Source organism: Styela clava, chromosome 2 (genome assembly GCF_964204865.1).
Source record: "Styela clava chromosome 2, kaStyClav1.hap1.2, whole genome shotgun sequence".
In the NCBI taxonomy this organism is placed as follows: Eukaryota; Metazoa; Chordata; class Ascidiacea; order Stolidobranchia; family Styelidae; genus Styela; species Styela clava.
Genome location: NC_135251.1, coordinates 12,672,681 through 12,691,520, shown reverse-complemented (window position 1 = coordinate 12,691,520; position 18,840 = coordinate 12,672,681). Strand labels below are relative to the sequence as shown.

General features: G+C 35.3%; 3 protein-coding genes across 3 annotated transcripts in view; 2 read left to right on the top strand and 1 right to left on the bottom strand.

Annotated features, from left to right (window-relative positions):
* Positions 1-18,840, top strand: part of LOC120336373 (fibropellin-1-like) — a 276,545-nt gene that overhangs the window by 139,483 nt on the left and 118,222 nt on the right. The gene's annotated exons all lie outside the window — the stretch shown is intronic.
* Positions 782-5,523, top strand: LOC144414251 (transmembrane protein 62-like). Its single transcript, XM_078109692.1, has 10 exons — positions 782-1,493; positions 1,869-2,118; positions 2,312-2,491; positions 2,577-2,798; positions 3,016-3,214; positions 3,516-3,626; positions 3,717-3,885; positions 3,956-4,127; positions 4,413-4,531; positions 4,997-5,523. Exons 1-10 carry the CDS (start codon positions 1,320-1,322, stop codon positions 5,285-5,287), a joined length of 1,887 nt encoding a protein of 628 aa, XP_077965818.1. The 5' UTR covers positions 782-1,319; the 3' UTR covers positions 5,288-5,523.
* LOC144414267 (multifunctional methyltransferase subunit TRM112-like protein) lies at positions 5,273-17,500 on the bottom strand. Its single transcript, XM_078109693.1, has 4 exons — positions 17,222-17,500; positions 7,096-7,255; positions 6,431-6,532; positions 5,273-6,016 (listed from the first exon to the last, which is right to left on the bottom strand). Exons 2-4 carry the CDS (start codon positions 7,192-7,194, stop codon positions 5,822-5,824), a joined length of 396 nt encoding a protein of 131 aa, XP_077965819.1. The 5' UTR covers positions 7,195-7,255; positions 17,222-17,500; the 3' UTR covers positions 5,273-5,821.

The following is an 18,840-nucleotide window of genomic DNA, read 5'->3' as shown; positions in this document are numbered from 1 at the left end:
TTCTTTGGGCGCATTCTTATTAATGTAATCACCATAATTTTCTATTTTCCATTTAATTTGCTAATTGGAATATATAATTGTGCACAGAGTAAATGCTTCATTATTTATTTAGGATTTATTTAAATCATACAATTCTGATTCAAGTCCTGCCTAATTTTCAGTCGTAAGAGTTGAAAACACCCCAAAACCTTGCATGAAACTGATTCGAGGCAATTTTTTGAGGTATGTTGACAAATTTTTTCAACATTAGACGCGATCGGCTACTCAAGACGCGGTGTGGCCACCCCTGAATAACAAACTTTCATTTTGAAGACTGCTGTGGGATGCACAAAATAAATTAAAATGGAACATTTTAAAATTATACAGAATGGTGGAATTGATCTTTCTCATATCAAATATTTTCACACTATGCTTATTCACGCTTTCCGCCCCGAACAAGGCTCTATGTAGTATATATTTACTGCTCTATACAATGATATCTCACGATAATGTTTTTTTTTTTTTTTAGAATCATAATTTGATGCAATTGTACTTATATATATACTTTAACTATTATAATATGATTATTATTTTATATTTATAATTCCAAAAAGCTGCTTTCGATTTGACCATTAGCAGACCAGAACAACGAAATGACCTTGTAATTTACTGTCGGATGCAATGCTATTTTTCCATGCTATTGCGACCGCGAGAATGAGAAACTTTTAGAGAACTTTTCCATCTAAGCTGGCGACCTGCGATACAAAATCGTCAACGATAACTTGTCAATGCAAACCCATTTGACATTTGACATGTTGATAATGACGACGCAAAGATTTGTCACCTCTCTCAATGCACACGGCAAAATCTCTTCCGGAATAAATACTACATAATACTGTAATATGAATTGACTACAGTATGCAGTGCAGAGGAACTATGCAATCAGAGAAATTTTAGAATCTTTGTGTACCGGTACCGTTGACTTTTTTGAAAGCACAAGTAGAAATAATAGAAAGTTGGTCGGAACAAAATGTCACGTGTCTGCTCATATTATTGATTGTCGGTACAAAGTTCAAAAGTTTGTGATATTTTCTTTCGCTTTACAACCAGAACAAAGATTGTTACCGGTATGTAGATTTTGGACTTTTACTACATCTGAATCTAGTCGGAGTTACTCATCGTTTGTATCGAGTTGAATACATAAGAGGGAGTTTCCATAAACAGGCAGAAGTTTGCTCAAAGAAAAATACCGGTCCTCACGAGGGGTTTCCCCGTAGCAAGGCATCTTTGTTTGTTTCGACGATCTGACGGCTGCTAACTTCACAGAGGTCTGCTGGACTATGGGTCCGTTGAGAACGATTTTCCAATTACCGATACTGTTAGTAACCGTTGTGTGTGTTATAGTATCAACATATATTTTGTATAACCCAGTTGTCACTCCTTCCAATCAATGGAGATCCATGAACGAACCTTATCCTAAAGACACAACTGACAACTTATTTTGGTTTGTTCAGGTAACTGAAACTTTATATCTTTGTTCAATATAAATTATATTGCAGTATTGAGATCATAATGATCACACTCTCTGTACATTTGGCCATGCATAATGCTGTAATTAGCAATTATGACATTCAAACAGCTATTATGACGTTAAAAAATTTTTTTGGGTTAACTTGCTTAGCGGTGTAGCACATGCTAAGCATTAGGAATACGTTCGCCACCGCTCCTCTGATTACCCTGTATCCGACATGGTCTGTAAACCGGACAAGAGGCCGTGGTTTAACCGTCTTATCGGTTTTCCTATCCCCCCGGATAAATATGTAAAATCCTATCCTGCTCTTCATTGAGTTTGAGCACTAAATAGTTCTTTATTGTTCCTCATTTTATAGGTGTCAGACATACATATAAGCAAATTTTGGGAACTTGAAAGAGGACCAGAATTTAAAGATTTTTGCACTACAACACTTGGAATTATCAAACCCGGAGTAGTGCTTGTAACGGGGGACCTCACAGATGCAAAATCAAAAAATAAAGTAGATTCTGAACAATATGAAGAAGAGTGGAAGACATATAGCAAGATCATTGAGGAAACGAAAGTGACAGAAAAATATGTGTGGCTGGACATAAGAGGAAACCATGGTAGGTTGTATTTGGATTAATATATTATTTGAATACTTCCATATTTGGAAAAGCGAATAAGAATCTTAATACTTCCTAGCATTTCTACGCTGTGTTGCACCTTGAGCATACCGTGCTAAATTTTGTTCGTTTTGTTGTTGTTTTTTCATCTTTGTGCTTCCCATTTTAAACTTCTCCAATCTTTTTTTTTAAGATGCATTTGATGTTTCAAAAATAAATGATCCAAAGTCTAATCCCTATCTCAAATATTCTGGTGATAAAGGGAAATTATCATCCAACGTATACAAAATTATAAAACCATATGGAACATACTCATTCATACCTGTTGATGCCACCATGATTCCTGGACCTAGGAGACCTTACAACTTTGCCGGTAGGTGATTAAGATGTTTAAACATTTGTGTTATTTATTAAATTATATTAAGCTCTAGCTTGAAATAATTCGTTTTCTTGTTCAGGTTATCTAACTGAAGAACGAATGAAAAAACTTGAGAAATTTAAACTTGAAACTGCTGGAAGTAATTCCACTATTTGGTACAGTCATTATCCGACCTCCTCAATAACAAGTGCCTCGCCTGGAATTGCAAATTTGGTCGGTCAAAGGGGTGGTGTGTATTTATCTGGACATCTTCATAAATTACAAGGATTGGCTGACACTCTGTATGCTGTAAATGGCAAAGGTATTCGTCGATGTTACTATTTTTTAGTGCAAAATTTACTCCTTAACATTTGGAAATTTGTCAAAAATGGTATTTAAATCAAATTTAAAAAGATGCGTATTCGAATTCATTCAAAACACATGAGAAATGAAATCAAAATTGTCTATTTGAACCCCTAAATACTGGGGAGTATTAGACTAATTTTGTTTGTTCTAATTTGTTTATTCTCCAACAACAGGTTTTTTGGAGCTTGAATTAGGTGATTGGAGAAGTAATCGGATGTATCGTATTCTTGCCATTGATCATGATATGATTTCATTCACTGATTTACGATACAATCAGTGGCCTGCAATTGTGTTAACAAATCCAAAGAATTCTAAATTCATGATGCCTAATACAGAACCAATGGGAAGAATAAGTAAATCAAGCCATATCAGGTGACACTCTTCCTCAAAAAATGTAAATTTAAAAATTAGATTGAATACACTATTCAGCACACTACATCCCATAATAGCATAGCGATAATTTAAAAAAAAATATTTCTGATTTGAAATGATATCTTCATCAAAAGTGTTCTATTCCCTCCTAGAGAACAATGGTTAAAAAATGATTTACTTTTATTTTGATTCATACGTAAAATTTGTTATACAGTTCAATTTTTCTGTGTCACGGATCTCTTCGAAATATTGGAAATGAAAACTCTTTCTCTGTCATGTCAGATTTTTATTTTATTTTCAGGTTCTTAATATTTGATCCTTGGCAGATAGAAAAAGTTGAAGTAAAAATTGATGGGAAACTACTAGCAGATACCGCTTATCAAGTTCAAGGCAGTTCACTATGGGTATGCAGGTAAGTAATTTGAACCATCTACTCATTTTACAACAAACTGTATTAATAATTTTTTGAGAAATATACGATTCATTGATGTTGCTATTATAGATGGGATACTGGCCTTTACAAGACTGGAACACATGGCATCAGCATTACTGTTGCTGACTCTCAAGGAAACAAAAAAACACTGAACCAGCAGTTTAGTTTAGACTCAACATGGGAATTGTACTTTGATCATGTTGCTGCTTTTGTTTTGTTGACAGATTTCTCAACCTTGGTAAGTTCATTTGACACATATTATATGACATTGCAGTTATTATTAACTATTCTCTCTTTGTTGTTGGCAGTTTTTCTACGGATTTTGTGCGGTGTCACTTTGTTATATTATTTCAATTTTGATAATGCGTTTTCATCACTGTGATAGCACTAGTATCCTTATGGTGACAAAATGCAATGTGTTAATGAGAGATGATCATTTTTATTATGGAGCGATGCTGTTTGCAGTAAACTTGATATGTGGTAAGGATTATATATTTTGCTTCAACTGTTTCACTAACAAATTTATTTATAATTGCTCCAAAAGGCAAACTTTCAAAATATACTTGTTCGACCATGACTTTTGCTACCTCTAATTTAGATTTTGTCATTTGAATGAGCATATTACACCAAAAAAACAAATATATCATACATACCACTAAAATTGATATATATTCATTTAGTCTAGTAATGCTAAATTTGGCATAAAGTTCAGCTAAGGGCTGCAGCCCAAGATCTTCACTATCAGAGGCGTATTTGCTTTTTCAGGTCCATGGTTTGTTGGGGAGTTACTGAGAGGAAACATTGGTATATGCTTTTCATTCGGACTGCTAATAAATGGTGACATACTTTCCGAATGTATGTTGTATTTGCAAGGAGTAATAAAGGTAAGAGATTATCTTTCTGTTTTATCTTTTTGTCCTGAGAATAATTGAGATTCAAAAGAATCATTGGGCATTTTTCTAATAAATTGACTAACCCAGGGTTTCTTAGACTGGGCCCTCAATCCCCCTACCGGGCCAGAAAGAAATCAGCTATAATTTGTTATTTGGCTGTAATGCATTTATTTATTGAATGCATTAAAAGCAAAACCAGGAATTTTTATAGTTAAAAAGGAAAGGCTCCTCATCATGAAAGTTTGGGAATCGCTCATCTTCCTAATGCATTACACCCTGGCTGAGGTGGTAGTCAATGAGGTGGCATGAATATGAAATCCTAAACATGGCAACATGGGGAGAGGTCCAACGCCTCACCTTTACTATTTATAAAATATTATATAATTCTTTCATAAGAACAGCAATTTCCAACAATATTATTGTATGGCTACTACACCATGCGTTCTAATTTTACAGGTTGTGGTGTTCTACTTTCCTGCTCTTCTATTTCTGGCTCACTTCAATCATGCAGTTGATAACAAGGGGAAGAATAACCTGCAGAACTTCAGTCGTACTTGGAAATCATTACTCCTACTTTCTTTTTACTTTTTGTACATCTCTATGCATTTGTATTCCTGTTTTGGTATCTACCAGGCATACGGTTCAATGGCTGGGCTTGTGTCTCCAGCTTCGCTATGGTGGTTATTGTTTGTTCTACACAAAACCCTCAGTATTTATAATCACAAGTATAACCATGCAAAGCACTAAATGGCAGATTTATTTCTTCATATATCGAATGGTGTGGCCAAACCAAAAGGCAGCAGATATCAGTCCTGTTACTTCTCTAATATTCAACATAAATTTCTGCTAGAAATTCATATTCTCCACATACCGACTATAATTAATGTTTATGCATTTGCAATATTTTCTAAAGCACAGTGTGTGCAATCATAGGTTTTTGACTGTTTATACTTCAATATATCTGATACCCTCAATTCAAATGATGTGAAAGACTTTTGGACATACGTGCAGAAGTTGTAAACAAAATTAAAGAGTCCAGCTTGCAGTAAATGGTAAATCAACAGCTTTCAATGGAATTTTGTTGGTTCTTGAGCAGATTATCCATAAGAGGTTTTTGACAGGATATATGGTATATTTTAAATTATTGTCTGAGGCAATTTCTCGTGTTGTTTTTATCTCAACAACTTTCAGACAAACATTGAAGAGTCCGTGGACTGAAATGATTGGGTCCACTGGCCCATTTTTTACCATATTTCGGACAGTCTGCAGTCTCTCAGTACATTAGACATCATTTTCATTCAAAAGCATATTTGGAATTCCATTTGCGATAGGAAACTTACGACCAGATTCTGGGCATTTCAAGTGTCCGGTTGTCACCTCGATTTCCATGATTGCATGGTGGACTTTCTTGAGAAAGTCTTCATCATTTTCATAATCTTCTGCCGGATCATTAGGCAGAATGCCAGTTTTTCCAAGCTGAAATCAAGTATAGGTCAGATTAGATTTTAAAGGATGATGAAGACAATGGTAATTGGGTTCTAGGATCAACTGCAGACAGTGTACCGTAGGTTTAACACATATTAGCACCACTAGACAAATTGTATATTTGGGGCTCCAGAAGAGTGAGTACCAATGGGGAGGTAACTAATTTTGTTCAGTCTACTTTACATCAAGTTTTGTAAGGGACTGAAGCCTATGGGCAGGGGGTATATCCACTTGGCTAACACAGACAGTCCCCGAACTCATAATAGAACTAAAATAAGGAAAATCGCAATAAAATTATGGCACACACACTACGGGAGTTCTGTATTTTCCATGACACTTACTACCCTTATGGAGTTTCCGTCACACCTTATACGTCGCACTAAAATCTTTCATATTTAATCTTACCATCTCCACTGCTTTTAATAATGCAGTCCATTCAATTCTTGGGATCATCCGAACAACAAATTCTGGGTTGAATTCAACTTCTTCTTCTTTTACTTCAGTTGCCTGAAACATTTGAGCGATATTCTAGCAGTGTTTCAATGTCAGAATATTTAGGTCGTAAAACGGAAGCTATTTTTAAATTGTCAAAGTGATAAAACATGAAATTATTAATATACAGTTGAAAGCATACTTAATATTGCGATATCATTATTTTGTAAATGATTAAAAACTAATAAGAAGGTCAAGAGCTGGTAGCTCCACCAAAATTCAGTGACATAATTTTTGTATAACATAATCAGATGGTGGTTAGGAAAGACATAGGCTATGCAGAAATTGTTGAGCGAATCACCCTACTAAAGAATATGGCTGTTTTTTTTAAATTTTGAACTATTTGTTTAATTAGTCGTCTAAGGTCAATACAGTCATGAATTTCGTAAAATACAGAAATACCATCTCCACTCTGTGGCTTTCAAGTCAAGTTGACAAACCAGATCGCAATAAAATCGAAAATTGATTATTAGCTACTATATCAAAGTGTTGAACCCCTACAACCAGACAACGGTACGGCCTACAAGCAGACAAGGCAATTTGAAAGATTTCAGAATTCGAACAAGCTGGTCTCTTACCTCAATAATGAAGGGATAACCATTTTTCACGCCTTTAACGTGCGAAGTTAGCATATTGTGTGTGAGAAGACGCATCTTTAATATTAGGCTGGTCCGCATTTACATCAGGGGATTTCCAAACTACCGTACTGCAACAATATACCAGCAAATGCTGAATTGGGGACAACACTAAAAGGCTGAAGGAAGAAACGGATGAAGTGGAGGGAAAACGGAAGTTGAAGTGTTCCCAAAGGTGAAAAATTGAAAAACACTAAAAGGCTGAACACTAAAAGGAAGAAGTGGATGAAATTTCTTCCGACGGGTAGTTAGGTGGCTCAATGACATATAACAACATGATGCGCAACTCCGGCATTTTTGTCCGAAGATCGTATTCGATAGCACGCTCCAATGCACATACTTGACGAGACGAAAACGAGCGGATGTGTGCTGCTTTCAAGGCGTAGCACGAATGGTGTTCGTGCCTGCTTTGACAGTTGTTGTCGATTTTAATGATATTTTTGAAAGTTGGGGTAAAAAGAAATCGGTAAAAGGTAAGGTGAATACTATTGTTGTATATCCCACCCGGACATCGCACTGTTAAGTACATGTGGGAAAGCCAGCCTTTGTCAAATACTACGAAGTTATTAATTCAGTACGGTACGTAGTTGCCCATTTGCCGAAATTACATATTTACTTACTCCTTATGGTTTCAAATAGTTCATGCACCTCCAGTTAGATTTTTTTAATCAGTGAGGATATATACTCATTGTTGATTGCTGCTCATTGTAACATACTATTACGCATTCACTTTTATTTGCGTATTGAATCAAAGTGTTAACAAGTTCACCTAACATTTCACTCATACCGGTCTATATTGTATAGTCTGATTTCTCAAGTATTTGGAGCCACGAATGCTTGTAATTTTCAGACTAAACCCTTTTATTAGTTGGTTTATTTTCCAAAATTCAGTAAAATATTTTTTAAATAAAACATGAGATATTGGACTTATTAGCTTTTCCATTCTGAATCATATAGACTGCTTTATTTATTCTTAACGAAAATTAATAAATCTCCTCTCTTTCTTCAGATGTGAAAGTTGTGGACAAACCTGTCTAAGCATTGTGAGACTCTTGCAGCACAAGAGGCAATAGCAGAAATAGTAAGTATATCAATCAAGAAATTAAGCCGACATAAAGCAAAACTTTCAACTATTCGTCTAATCTCAATTTTCTATTATTTATTCACAGGACAACTATAGCAGACGGGGAGATATCAGAAGTGTGATTCCAAGAAATATAATGCAATTGAAAATAGAAAATTGCAATAGAAAAACAACCTATGGAGGCATGCAAAGACATTTGACCCTCAGGTAGAGTTGTGTATGGCCCCCACATCCTGCAGGGCTTGAGGAAAATAACTAAAAATTCCAAAGCGTAAGATTGCATAAGCGGTCTTATTTGTAAAAAGGCACAAAACACGCCAAACATACTTAAAACAGCTTTGGAAATGAGGATTACGGGTACCTCACTGCACCTGTGTTATATTTGGTTCATCAACTTTTGGTAGTACTATAGAAGAAGTTCCGGAAGGGGTATAATCATCATTCATGATAAAATACTATCATATATTTTTTGAACAACTTCAATCTAGACCAGGGATCTCAAACTCGCGGCCCCAGAGAACTTCCAGTGCGGCCCTCGAACGCTTAACAATAATTGTAATAGTATTTTGGAAGTTTTTTTTTTATCTAAATGTAATAGATTTTTCAAACCTTCTAAAGTGAAATTGATTATTCACACAGAAAGCAATTTACTGAAAGTAGTTTTGGAATATTAATTTTTTTTGTCCACATTTTGACCCAATTAAGAATACACATCAAGCTAGCAAAAGAATACTTGAATAAAACACTTGAGTAATTAAATTAAACGCAAAGTACACGAAGAAGGTGGCATTTTCGAAGAAAATGGGAGTTGTAACATTTCTGCTCTTCACAAAATTCTGAAGCACATTGTTTAATTTGTCATATTTCCATCAATACAATCAAAAAACACAATAAGCTCAGCAGTCAATATGACAAATTCGAAGACCAACTTCGAACAGAAAATTTCCATGTGTTTGTATATTAATATAATTATACAACGACTTAGTTACTAAAAATCAATATCAATAATAATTCAAGCAATCCTATGCCACGCAATGTAGTGCGAAATGTCTTGTCGAAAAAATCTGTCATTTGTTTTTTTACTGATCTATACATGAAATGATAAAAGTAACTTTTTTGCATTACTGGAATTAATTAAACATTCGTAAAGATCCAGATAAACCCATGATCATGTGGCCTCGTTAGTTAGAGTTGGTACTATAAAATCATTTCAGACTGGCCTTAGTATGCTGGTGACACAAAAAAGATGCCAAACGCCAGGACGAATGTAATTATTAAAACATTGAGTTTATACTGTAGTATTTTTGTTAATTTTAGGTTCATATATTTAGATTAAGTTATTTTTAGTGTATGTATTATTCTTTCCTTATTCAAAGCTTGTTCAAAAATGATTTTGATGGTTGTACATAGAATTTTACGATTTTTTATAATAAATACTGTAACTTGCAAATGTTGCAATAATAGTGGAATGCAAATATTAATATGTAATTGCATTTGAAATTGAAGAAAATAATAAAACTTAATCCAACTGTTTAGTTGCATCACAATATATGAGCTATGTTCTATGAACATTTGTTCTTTTCTTTGTCTTGAACTTTCCATACTCCACAGCCCCTATTAATTTTTTTTAATTTTAATTACCATGTGATGGTCATACATATCTTTAACTTGTATTTTCTGTCATGATGTATTATCTCAATGTGCCAAACTATTAATTTGTGTGCATATTTTGCTTCCAGATGACATAAATGTATTGTCATGTTTATTACCTCAGCTTGGAGTATTGACAAGAAAAAGGTGCCAGTAAATTAGGTAAAAAAATTTTCAACTCATTGTTATAATCAGAATTCACAATCAATAGGAATTATAAACAGCCAACAATCAGTGAGAATTATATGCGAAATCCCTCAGAATAAATTTGTCTAAAATCGGAGGAAGGCAAAAAATATAGGTAGTTTCCATTCACACAAGCATTTCAAGAAGACTTGCTCGAGCCAAACTAAATGAGCATCGTCAGGTGATCGGTAAGGCTGCAAGTTGAATTCAGCCCTGCAACCTCCTGCATAGAAGATAATATTAATTAGTGGGCTATGAGCTAAATTCCTAAATTTAAACAAACCTATCTACGATGCATTATGTACCAGCAATGTTACCTACGATTAACTGAATATGTAATATGTCTAATAAATTCACCTACAAAAGCAAGTTCGATAGGTGCAAACTTTGTGTTATGGAATTGTATCGCAGCACAGTTTTGTATGACACCCTCTTTAAATGAAATTTCAATGATTAAGCGCAAACATTAAAATTACTAACTTTGAACTTTGTCATTATCTGCAAAATGTTCCACACAAATCTTTCCGCTATCGCGTTTGTAATCTTCTCTGATAAAAAAAAACGTCTATGATGTCCAGAATTGCTCTTTACAGCTTGCCTGTTATTCCAGCTTTCCAAGTAAGCAAAACTTCTTAGATATAGAGATTATTTTGTTTCGTTACAGGCGCAAAAAGGCAGGTACTACACGTAAAAAAGACGCCGAGTAGCAAAAGCGAGCGGAAAACGGACGCGAAAGGCGACGAGAAATATGTGCATTGGAGCGTATCATGAAATACAATGTTTTGCCTGTAGTCTTATGGAGTGACGTCAGAGTTGCCTATCATGTTGTTTAATGTCATTGGGTGGCTGAAGTCACTAAAAAGCTGAACACTAAAAAGAAGAGGTGGATGAAATATTTTCCGACGAATAATGAGGTGGTTGAAGTCACTAAAAAGCTGAACACTAAAAGGAAGAAGTGGATGAAATTTCTTCCGACGAATAATGAGGTGGTTGAAGTCACTAAAAAGCTGAACACTAAAAAGAAGAAGTGGATGAAATTTCTTCCGACGAATAATGAGGTGGTTGAAGTCACTAAAAAGCTGAACACTAAAAGGAAGAAGTGGATGAAATTTCTTCCGACGGGTAGTTAGGTGGCTGAAGTCACTAAAAAGCTGAACACTAAAAGGAAGAGGTGGATGAAATATTTTCCGACGAATAATGAGGTGGTTGAAGTCACTAAAAAGCTGAACACTAAAAGGAAGAAGTGGATGAAATTTCTTCCGACGAATAATGAGGTGGTTGAAGTCACTAAAAAGCTGAACACTAAAAAGAAGAAGTGGATGAAATTTCTTCCGACGAATTATGAGGTGGTTGAAGTCACTAAAAAACTGAACACTAAAAGGAAGAAGTGGATGAAATTTTTTCCGACGAATAATAAGGTGATTGACGTCACTAAAAAGCTGAACACTAAAAGGAAGAAGTGGATGAAATTTTTTCCGACGAATAATGAGGTGGTTGAAGTCACTAAAAAGCTGAACACTAAAAGGAAGAAGTTGATGAAATTTCTTCCGACGAATAATGAGGTGGTTGAAGTCACTAAAAAGCTGAACACTAAAAGGAAGAAGTTGATGAAATTTCTTCCGACGAATAATGAGGTGGTTGAAGTCACTAAAAAGCTGAACACAAAAAGGAAGAAGTTGATGAAATTTCTTCCGACGAATAATGAGGTGGTTGAAGTCACTAAAAAGCTGAACACAAAAAGGAAGAAGTTGATGAAATTTCTTCCGACGAATAATGAGGTGGTTGAAGTCACTAAAAAGCTGAACACTAAAAGGAAGAAGTTGATGAAATTTCTTCCGACGAATAATGAGGTGGTTGAAGTCACTAAAAAGCTGAACACTAAAAAGAAGAAGTGAATGAAATTTCTTCCGACGAATAATGAGGTGGTTGAAGTCACTAAAAAGCTGAACACTAAAAGGAAGAAGTTGATGAAATTTCTTCCGACGAATAATGAGGTGGTTGAAGTCACTAAAAAGCTGAACAGTAAAAGGAAGAAGTTGATGAAATTTCTTCCGGCGAATAATGAGGTGGTTGAAGTCACTAATAAGCTGAACACTAAAAGGAAGAAATGGATGAAATTTCTTCCGACGGATAATGAGGTGGCGGAGGTCACTGAAAAGCTGAACACTAACAGAAAGAAGTGGATGGAATTTCTTCCGACGGGTGGTGAGGTGGCTGAGGTCACTAAAAATCTAATCACTATAAGGAAGAAGTACGTTAGGGTTAGATGATATTTTGTCCTATCAATTTTGAGGCGGTTGAAGTCACTAAAATACCGAACATTGGGAGAGTTAAATAGCCAAAACATATCCCGACGGAAGTGAGATTGGATGAAGACCCTGAAAGCGGACTGATGAGTAGGCATGCCCCTTTTAGATTTATGAATTGAATCGATTCAAATCGCAATTTTTTTCGAATCTGATTTACGCGATTCGAAAGAAAGAGAGCCGTTTAGCGAAGAAAAACAAACACTCCAAATAACACCAATTGCCAGACGGGAATGCCTTCATTCATTTTCATGTTCAGCGCAACACACCCTGATCATCACTCGAGATGCTGACGTGCTGTGTGGGTAATTAATTTCCTTCAATCTGTCAGTTGTGTGACTGACCTAAGTTTCTATCACACGCAAATTTAAATGGATCGTATACCCGAAAGTTCGTTGCAACAGCACACCTTCTCTGCGACTAAGTTATGGTACGCCTTGACATGATTTGATAAACGATCAGATACCGACTTCTAGAAAACATTTAATTTTGATTGAAATTTAATTTAAACTTCGTTGAAATTGAAATATTGGTACTACTGAAGTATGCGCACCAAGATGTCGCACAACCTGATCCCTAACCTCGTACACCAGTGATTTTCAACCTTTTTTGTATCGCGGAACACTTTTTTTATTCTAAAATTGTGACGGAACACCAAATGAGATTTTTGGAAATAAACTATATTATGCAATTAACTGACATCGATCATTTCGGAAAAAAATAAATTAACGAGATTTAATATTAGCTTGTCAACTTCAGCTGGAAAAGACGTTACACATATTCCGATTCAGAGCTACCGATGAGCTAGGAACAGAAATGGTATTTTAATGTAATATCTGGGCCTGTTTCGATGAGTTTCAATTTTTTATTCTGGCTGGAATTTAATTGAGAGAGACAAACACGCAGCTCTTTCTCGACGACTCTCAATTTTTCGTGTTTTTATACTCTTATGGCGGCCAAGAAATAGGTTCGAATATTTTTTTCGAATCAAATAATTCGAATATTCTTAACAAATACCGAATAGTCCAATACCGAATATTTTTTATACGCAGCAGGGTCCAGAACGTCGGAGGTAGATTTGGAAATTAATAGAAACATTGAAAATCGGCAACAAAGCGATTTTTACTGGTTAATTTCGTCATATGCGCTGATATTTTGTCCCCCTGAACGTTTTTAAATTCCCGCCATTTGTTCTTTTGCGCAACTATTAATTCCCGTGGGTCGGCGGAGATCGAAGTTTCATATTATTGATATAACTATGAGTTCACATCAGCGACAGATTTTAATGACATTAAGGAGTGATTTCAAAGCCAAATTAATTGTATTCTGATATTTATCTTTTGCGCCGACTCTGATCTAACTTATCGCCGTTTGCAAATTAAATGTCCCAGTTTTAAGCAAATAATATTATCATTATCGTCAACGGGATGCACACATTTATTATTAAGACGACAATTGACTTTCTTAGGCTCAGTGTTATTTTCGAAATAAATCAATTTGATACTGTGATTAGATAAATCTGTGAAGCTGTGATTGCGTGAATAAAGAATGTTGATTTAAAATCTGAAATAAAGGCATTTCTACGTTGTCGTTTGGCAGCACTCTTGAACGATATTTTACATACGCGACCTGATACCAAAAAAATTGTAAACAATTTTGTGTCCAAGTGCTTTTCGTACCTAGTAGAAGGGAAGACGCTAATTATAATTAATCACCTCAAGTCACCATTTATTTTACAACAAATCAATACCCCGACCAATATCATAGCTAATATCGTTACCGGGAAATTCATAATTTTATTTACGGAATTTGCAAATTCAACACTCCAAAAAAAACGTCTTTGGAACTCTTAATTTCCGAAAATGATTTTCTATTCGGGTCATGCATGCGGAGGCTAATAACATCTTTAAAATCTGGTAACTTTATTTTAGATATCTTATTTGGGTTGACGTTTCTACATTTACGGACTAGTGTCGGCACGCTTTTTGCATAATAACAGTGGAAGCCGAGGGTGAATTCTCGCGTAATCCAAGCGATCGATTTACCGGCGTGAATTCCGTGCCCAAGCAAAGCGGTACAGATTATGTGGTATTGTACATACGAATAGTAAAATGGCATTCGAATATTTTAATATTGTATTCGCTATTCGAATATTTTGCACAGCCCTAGACCGGCCATGCTTAAAAACTCATTTCGCAAAGATAGGTAGTGGAAAATGATAGCAAGATTGGAAGCGGTTGTGAACCGCGCTTTGTGAAATTTATATAAATCCATCGGACGGTTAAATATCAGTTATGACGTCATAATACTGCAAAAAAGCAATTTTCTGCGGAACACCCGGAGGTCTCTCGCGGAACACCGGTGTTCCGCGGAACACCGGTTGAAAATCAATGATCTATAGCAGTGGCCGGCAACCTTTTTTCAGTAACGGACCGGTAAAGCCTGACCAAAATTTTGGCGGACCATCTTTATACAAACGAACTAATCTAATGTAATAAATAATATGCGTTAGAAAATGTATGTTGACAATACATTCAAAAACGAAGGTGATACTATTCACGTAACGTATTTCTCACGTTAAACCCACTTCGATCTTTCGTTTTTGTAATTGCCATTTTAAAAACCCAACCTCACGTGAAGATAACAATGGCATTGTACGTTTTCATGTCACCTTTCTGCGGACCGGTAGTGACCTTTCCGCAGACCGGCGATGGGCCGCGGCCCGGTGGTTGCCGACTACTGATCTATAGTATATGAAGGAATTTGCATACAATAAACAATGGAATAACTGTTATCTACAACATGACTATATTACCATGCATTTCATGTTTGCAGATTACTGCGATATATTTTTATATACCATGAGTTACGTTATCAGAATTAGATTAATACGGCAAGCATTTAAAATAGTGCTATCGGTCATAGATTTGAACATTTTGCGCAACACAAAATCATCCTAGTAAAAGTCCATACTTTTAAATACCAACCATTATCCAAATTATTTGCCAAAAAGCGGGATAAAGTATAAATTATATTTCTGACTTGCGACAATTTTTTCGTGAGTACATAAATACGAATGGATTTTTTTATATTCGGGCACTTCAATGTCCGCATATATATCTTTTATTATTTTATAAATACGAAAATATGTATCAAGAATTAATTATAGTCAGGCAGTTTACCACACATTTTAAGTCCATGGATCGCCGTTGTATTTTGTAAATACGAAAATAGGAATCAAAAATTAATAATAATTGCCGTGATTAATAATAGATTGCCGTGATATTGTGCCCGAATATAATTTATTTTTGATTCCGTATTTCATTCCTTGAACTTAATATCTGTTTTTATAAATTTTGCAAGCAGTTCACGCACGAAGACTTTGAATAATTATGTATTAGTCAAATCGAAGTCCTGTTAGACCACTGGTTCTCAACCAATGGGCAATGGGCCACTGGTAAGCCTCAGAGGCATTTTGAGGTGGGCCACAAACATATTATAAATTACAAGGTTTGTTGATCTAGAACAGCTAGATATGAAAATATATATATATTAATTTGTTTGCACATTACATCAAAATTAAAAAGAATATAACGAGAATGTCATGGCCTTCAATTCGCCAGGCTCGAACTGAGCATAACATATAAAAAAATTAACAAAAAACGAATCCACGAGGACATTGTCTCATAAATACGAACAGAACAAACATTAAATTACCCAATTCCTAATATATTAAATTTTCAAGTATTCCTCACTATCCATCGGAAGAAATTTCATCCACTCCTTCCTTTTAGTGTTCATCTTTTTAGTGACTTCAACCACCTCATTATTCGCCGGAAGAAATTTCATTCACTTCTTCCTTTTACTGTTCATCTTTTTAGTGACTTCAACCACCTCATTATTCGTCGGAAGAAACTTTATTCACTTCTTCCTTTTAGTGTACAGTTTTTAGTGACTTCAACCACCTCATTATTCGTCGGAAATTTTTTTATCCACTTCTCCCTTTTAGTGTTCAGCTTTTTAGTGACTTCAACCACCTCATTATTCGTCGAAAGAAATTTCATCCACTTCTTCCTTTTAGTGTTCAGCTTTTTAGTGACTTCAACCACCTCATTATTCGTCGGAAGAAATTTCATCCACTTCTTCCTTTTAGTGTTCAGCTTTTTAGTGACTTCAACCACCTCATTATTCGTCGGAAGAAATTTCATCCACTTCTTCCTTTTAGTGTTCAGCTTTTTAGTGACTTCAACCACCTCATTATTCGTCGGAAGAAATTTCATCCACTTCTTCCTTTTAGTGTTCAGCTTATTAGTGACTTCAACCACCTCATTATTCGTCGGAAGAAATTTCATCCACTTCTTCTTTTTAGTGTTCAGCTTTTTAGTGACTTCAACCACCTCATTATTCGTCGGAAGAAATTTCATCCACTTCTTCCTTTTAGTGTTCAGCTTTTTAGTGACTTCAACCACTTCATTATTCGTCGGAAGAAATTTCATCCACTTCTTCTTTTTAGTGTTCAGCTTTTTAGTGACTTCAACCACCTCATTATTCGTCGGAAGAAATTTCATCCACTTCTTCCTTTTAGTGTTCAGCTTTTTAGTGACTTCAACCACCTCATTATTCGTCGGAAGAAATTTCATCCACTTCTTCCTTTTAGTGTTCAGCTTTTTAGTGACTTCAGCCACCTAACTACCCGTCGGAAGAAATTTCATCCACTTCTTCCTTTTAGTGTTCAGCCTTTTAGTGTTTTTTAATTTTTCACCTTTGGGAACACTTCAACTTCCGTTTTCCCTCCACTTCATCCGTTTCTTCCTTCAGCCTTTTAGTGTTGTCCCTGAATTGGCCGTCTGATACCAGACTGTACCGGTACTGCTCACCGGCAAAAATCTCTTTTTCACTATACACACAGTTAGTTGTTTCCTACTGTCCCAGTTACAGTACGGTACCGGTATAATGCTTTTGTCGCTAACAACAAAACTAGCCAAAAATACCGAGGAATTGACGCAGTATCGCTGTACAAAACATCAACAAACGCACGTGCAAGAATAGCCAAATAATAATTTTTTTTGAGCTCTTTGGGGTTATCAATTTCCGGGTTTGCTTCTGGGTTTACGAGAGGCAGATGTCCGACGTCCAACATAAAAAACTTACATGTCGCACATCTGTGTCTTAGGCCAGTAAGGTCTTGAACATGTATCCCGTCTCTTTTATACCGTTTAACTATTATGCAGATACTGTTACATTTTTGGGGTAAATATACATACATGCATCCAATTACTCTTTGAGGAAATATAACAACTACTCAAAACAATTACTTTTTATATATGATGTGGCAAAATTTTCAACTTGAACGTTGATGGACATATTTTTTAAACGGCATATAACTTTATTGAGATTTTCTTATCCGGTACTTAGAGATAAAACTGTGATTGATACAATGGGACCTCTTGAAGTATACGCACCAAGATGGCGCACAGCCTGAACTCAGGTTATGTACCAGGTTAGAGTTCAGGTTATGCGACATCTTGGTGCTCATATTTCAGGAGTAGGCTACCATACAATGACCTAACCTCGAAAATAACAGTAAGAATCTAAGCCCATACATTTCAATAATAATTTCAAAAATGGAAGTCAAAAATCAAATGGAGCTTATGTCTTGCGCACAATACAAAGCGTAATAATATTTCGTTGGTGTTGATGCATTTATGTTGAGACTTGGATTTCGCTTTTCCATTTGGTATAGATAACCAGAGCTTTTTCCGTGTTTGTACGCTCATGGAATGATTCCCGTTGCACGAGGACCAGCCAATTTCCAGATATTTTGCGAGACACTTAATAATGACACAGCCTAATAATAATTGATAATCAATAATTAAAAATTGTCAAGCCAAGCATGCAAATACAATAGAAGACACTGGAATTGGTCAATATTGTCTTGAATTTTTTCATCATGTCTCATTTGTAAATATTTTGGTTTTATTTTCGGAATGCTCGAATGAATTCTTTAGCCTTATGGATAATATTATTATGAGCAAAAAATTTAATATTGGTCAAGTTTTGTGAAATCAATGGTCGAATAGCCAGAATAATGCACTAACGCACAACTGTTATATTATATTACTGATTTAATGAATTGCGGAATTTCACATACAAATTACTCTATACATATCGTACTGTATTGTAAAGTATGGTACAGTAATAAAATGTACAAATAATGCAAAAAGTACGATGTAAACGAGGAAAACCAATGAGCCAGCCCAAAGCACTGATTTTCTTGATCACAATTATCCAGTTTAAGGGCTTAGATATTACAGTACAGAATTCTATTACATATTTTTTGGAAGTGCGTTCGTAACCTCGAAACAGCGTAAGTCGCGACCGTCGTAACCCGAGGACTCCATGTACTGTTGATTTAATAATGATATATAGCAATTAGTTTCCTGATTGGGCCAGCTACAGATA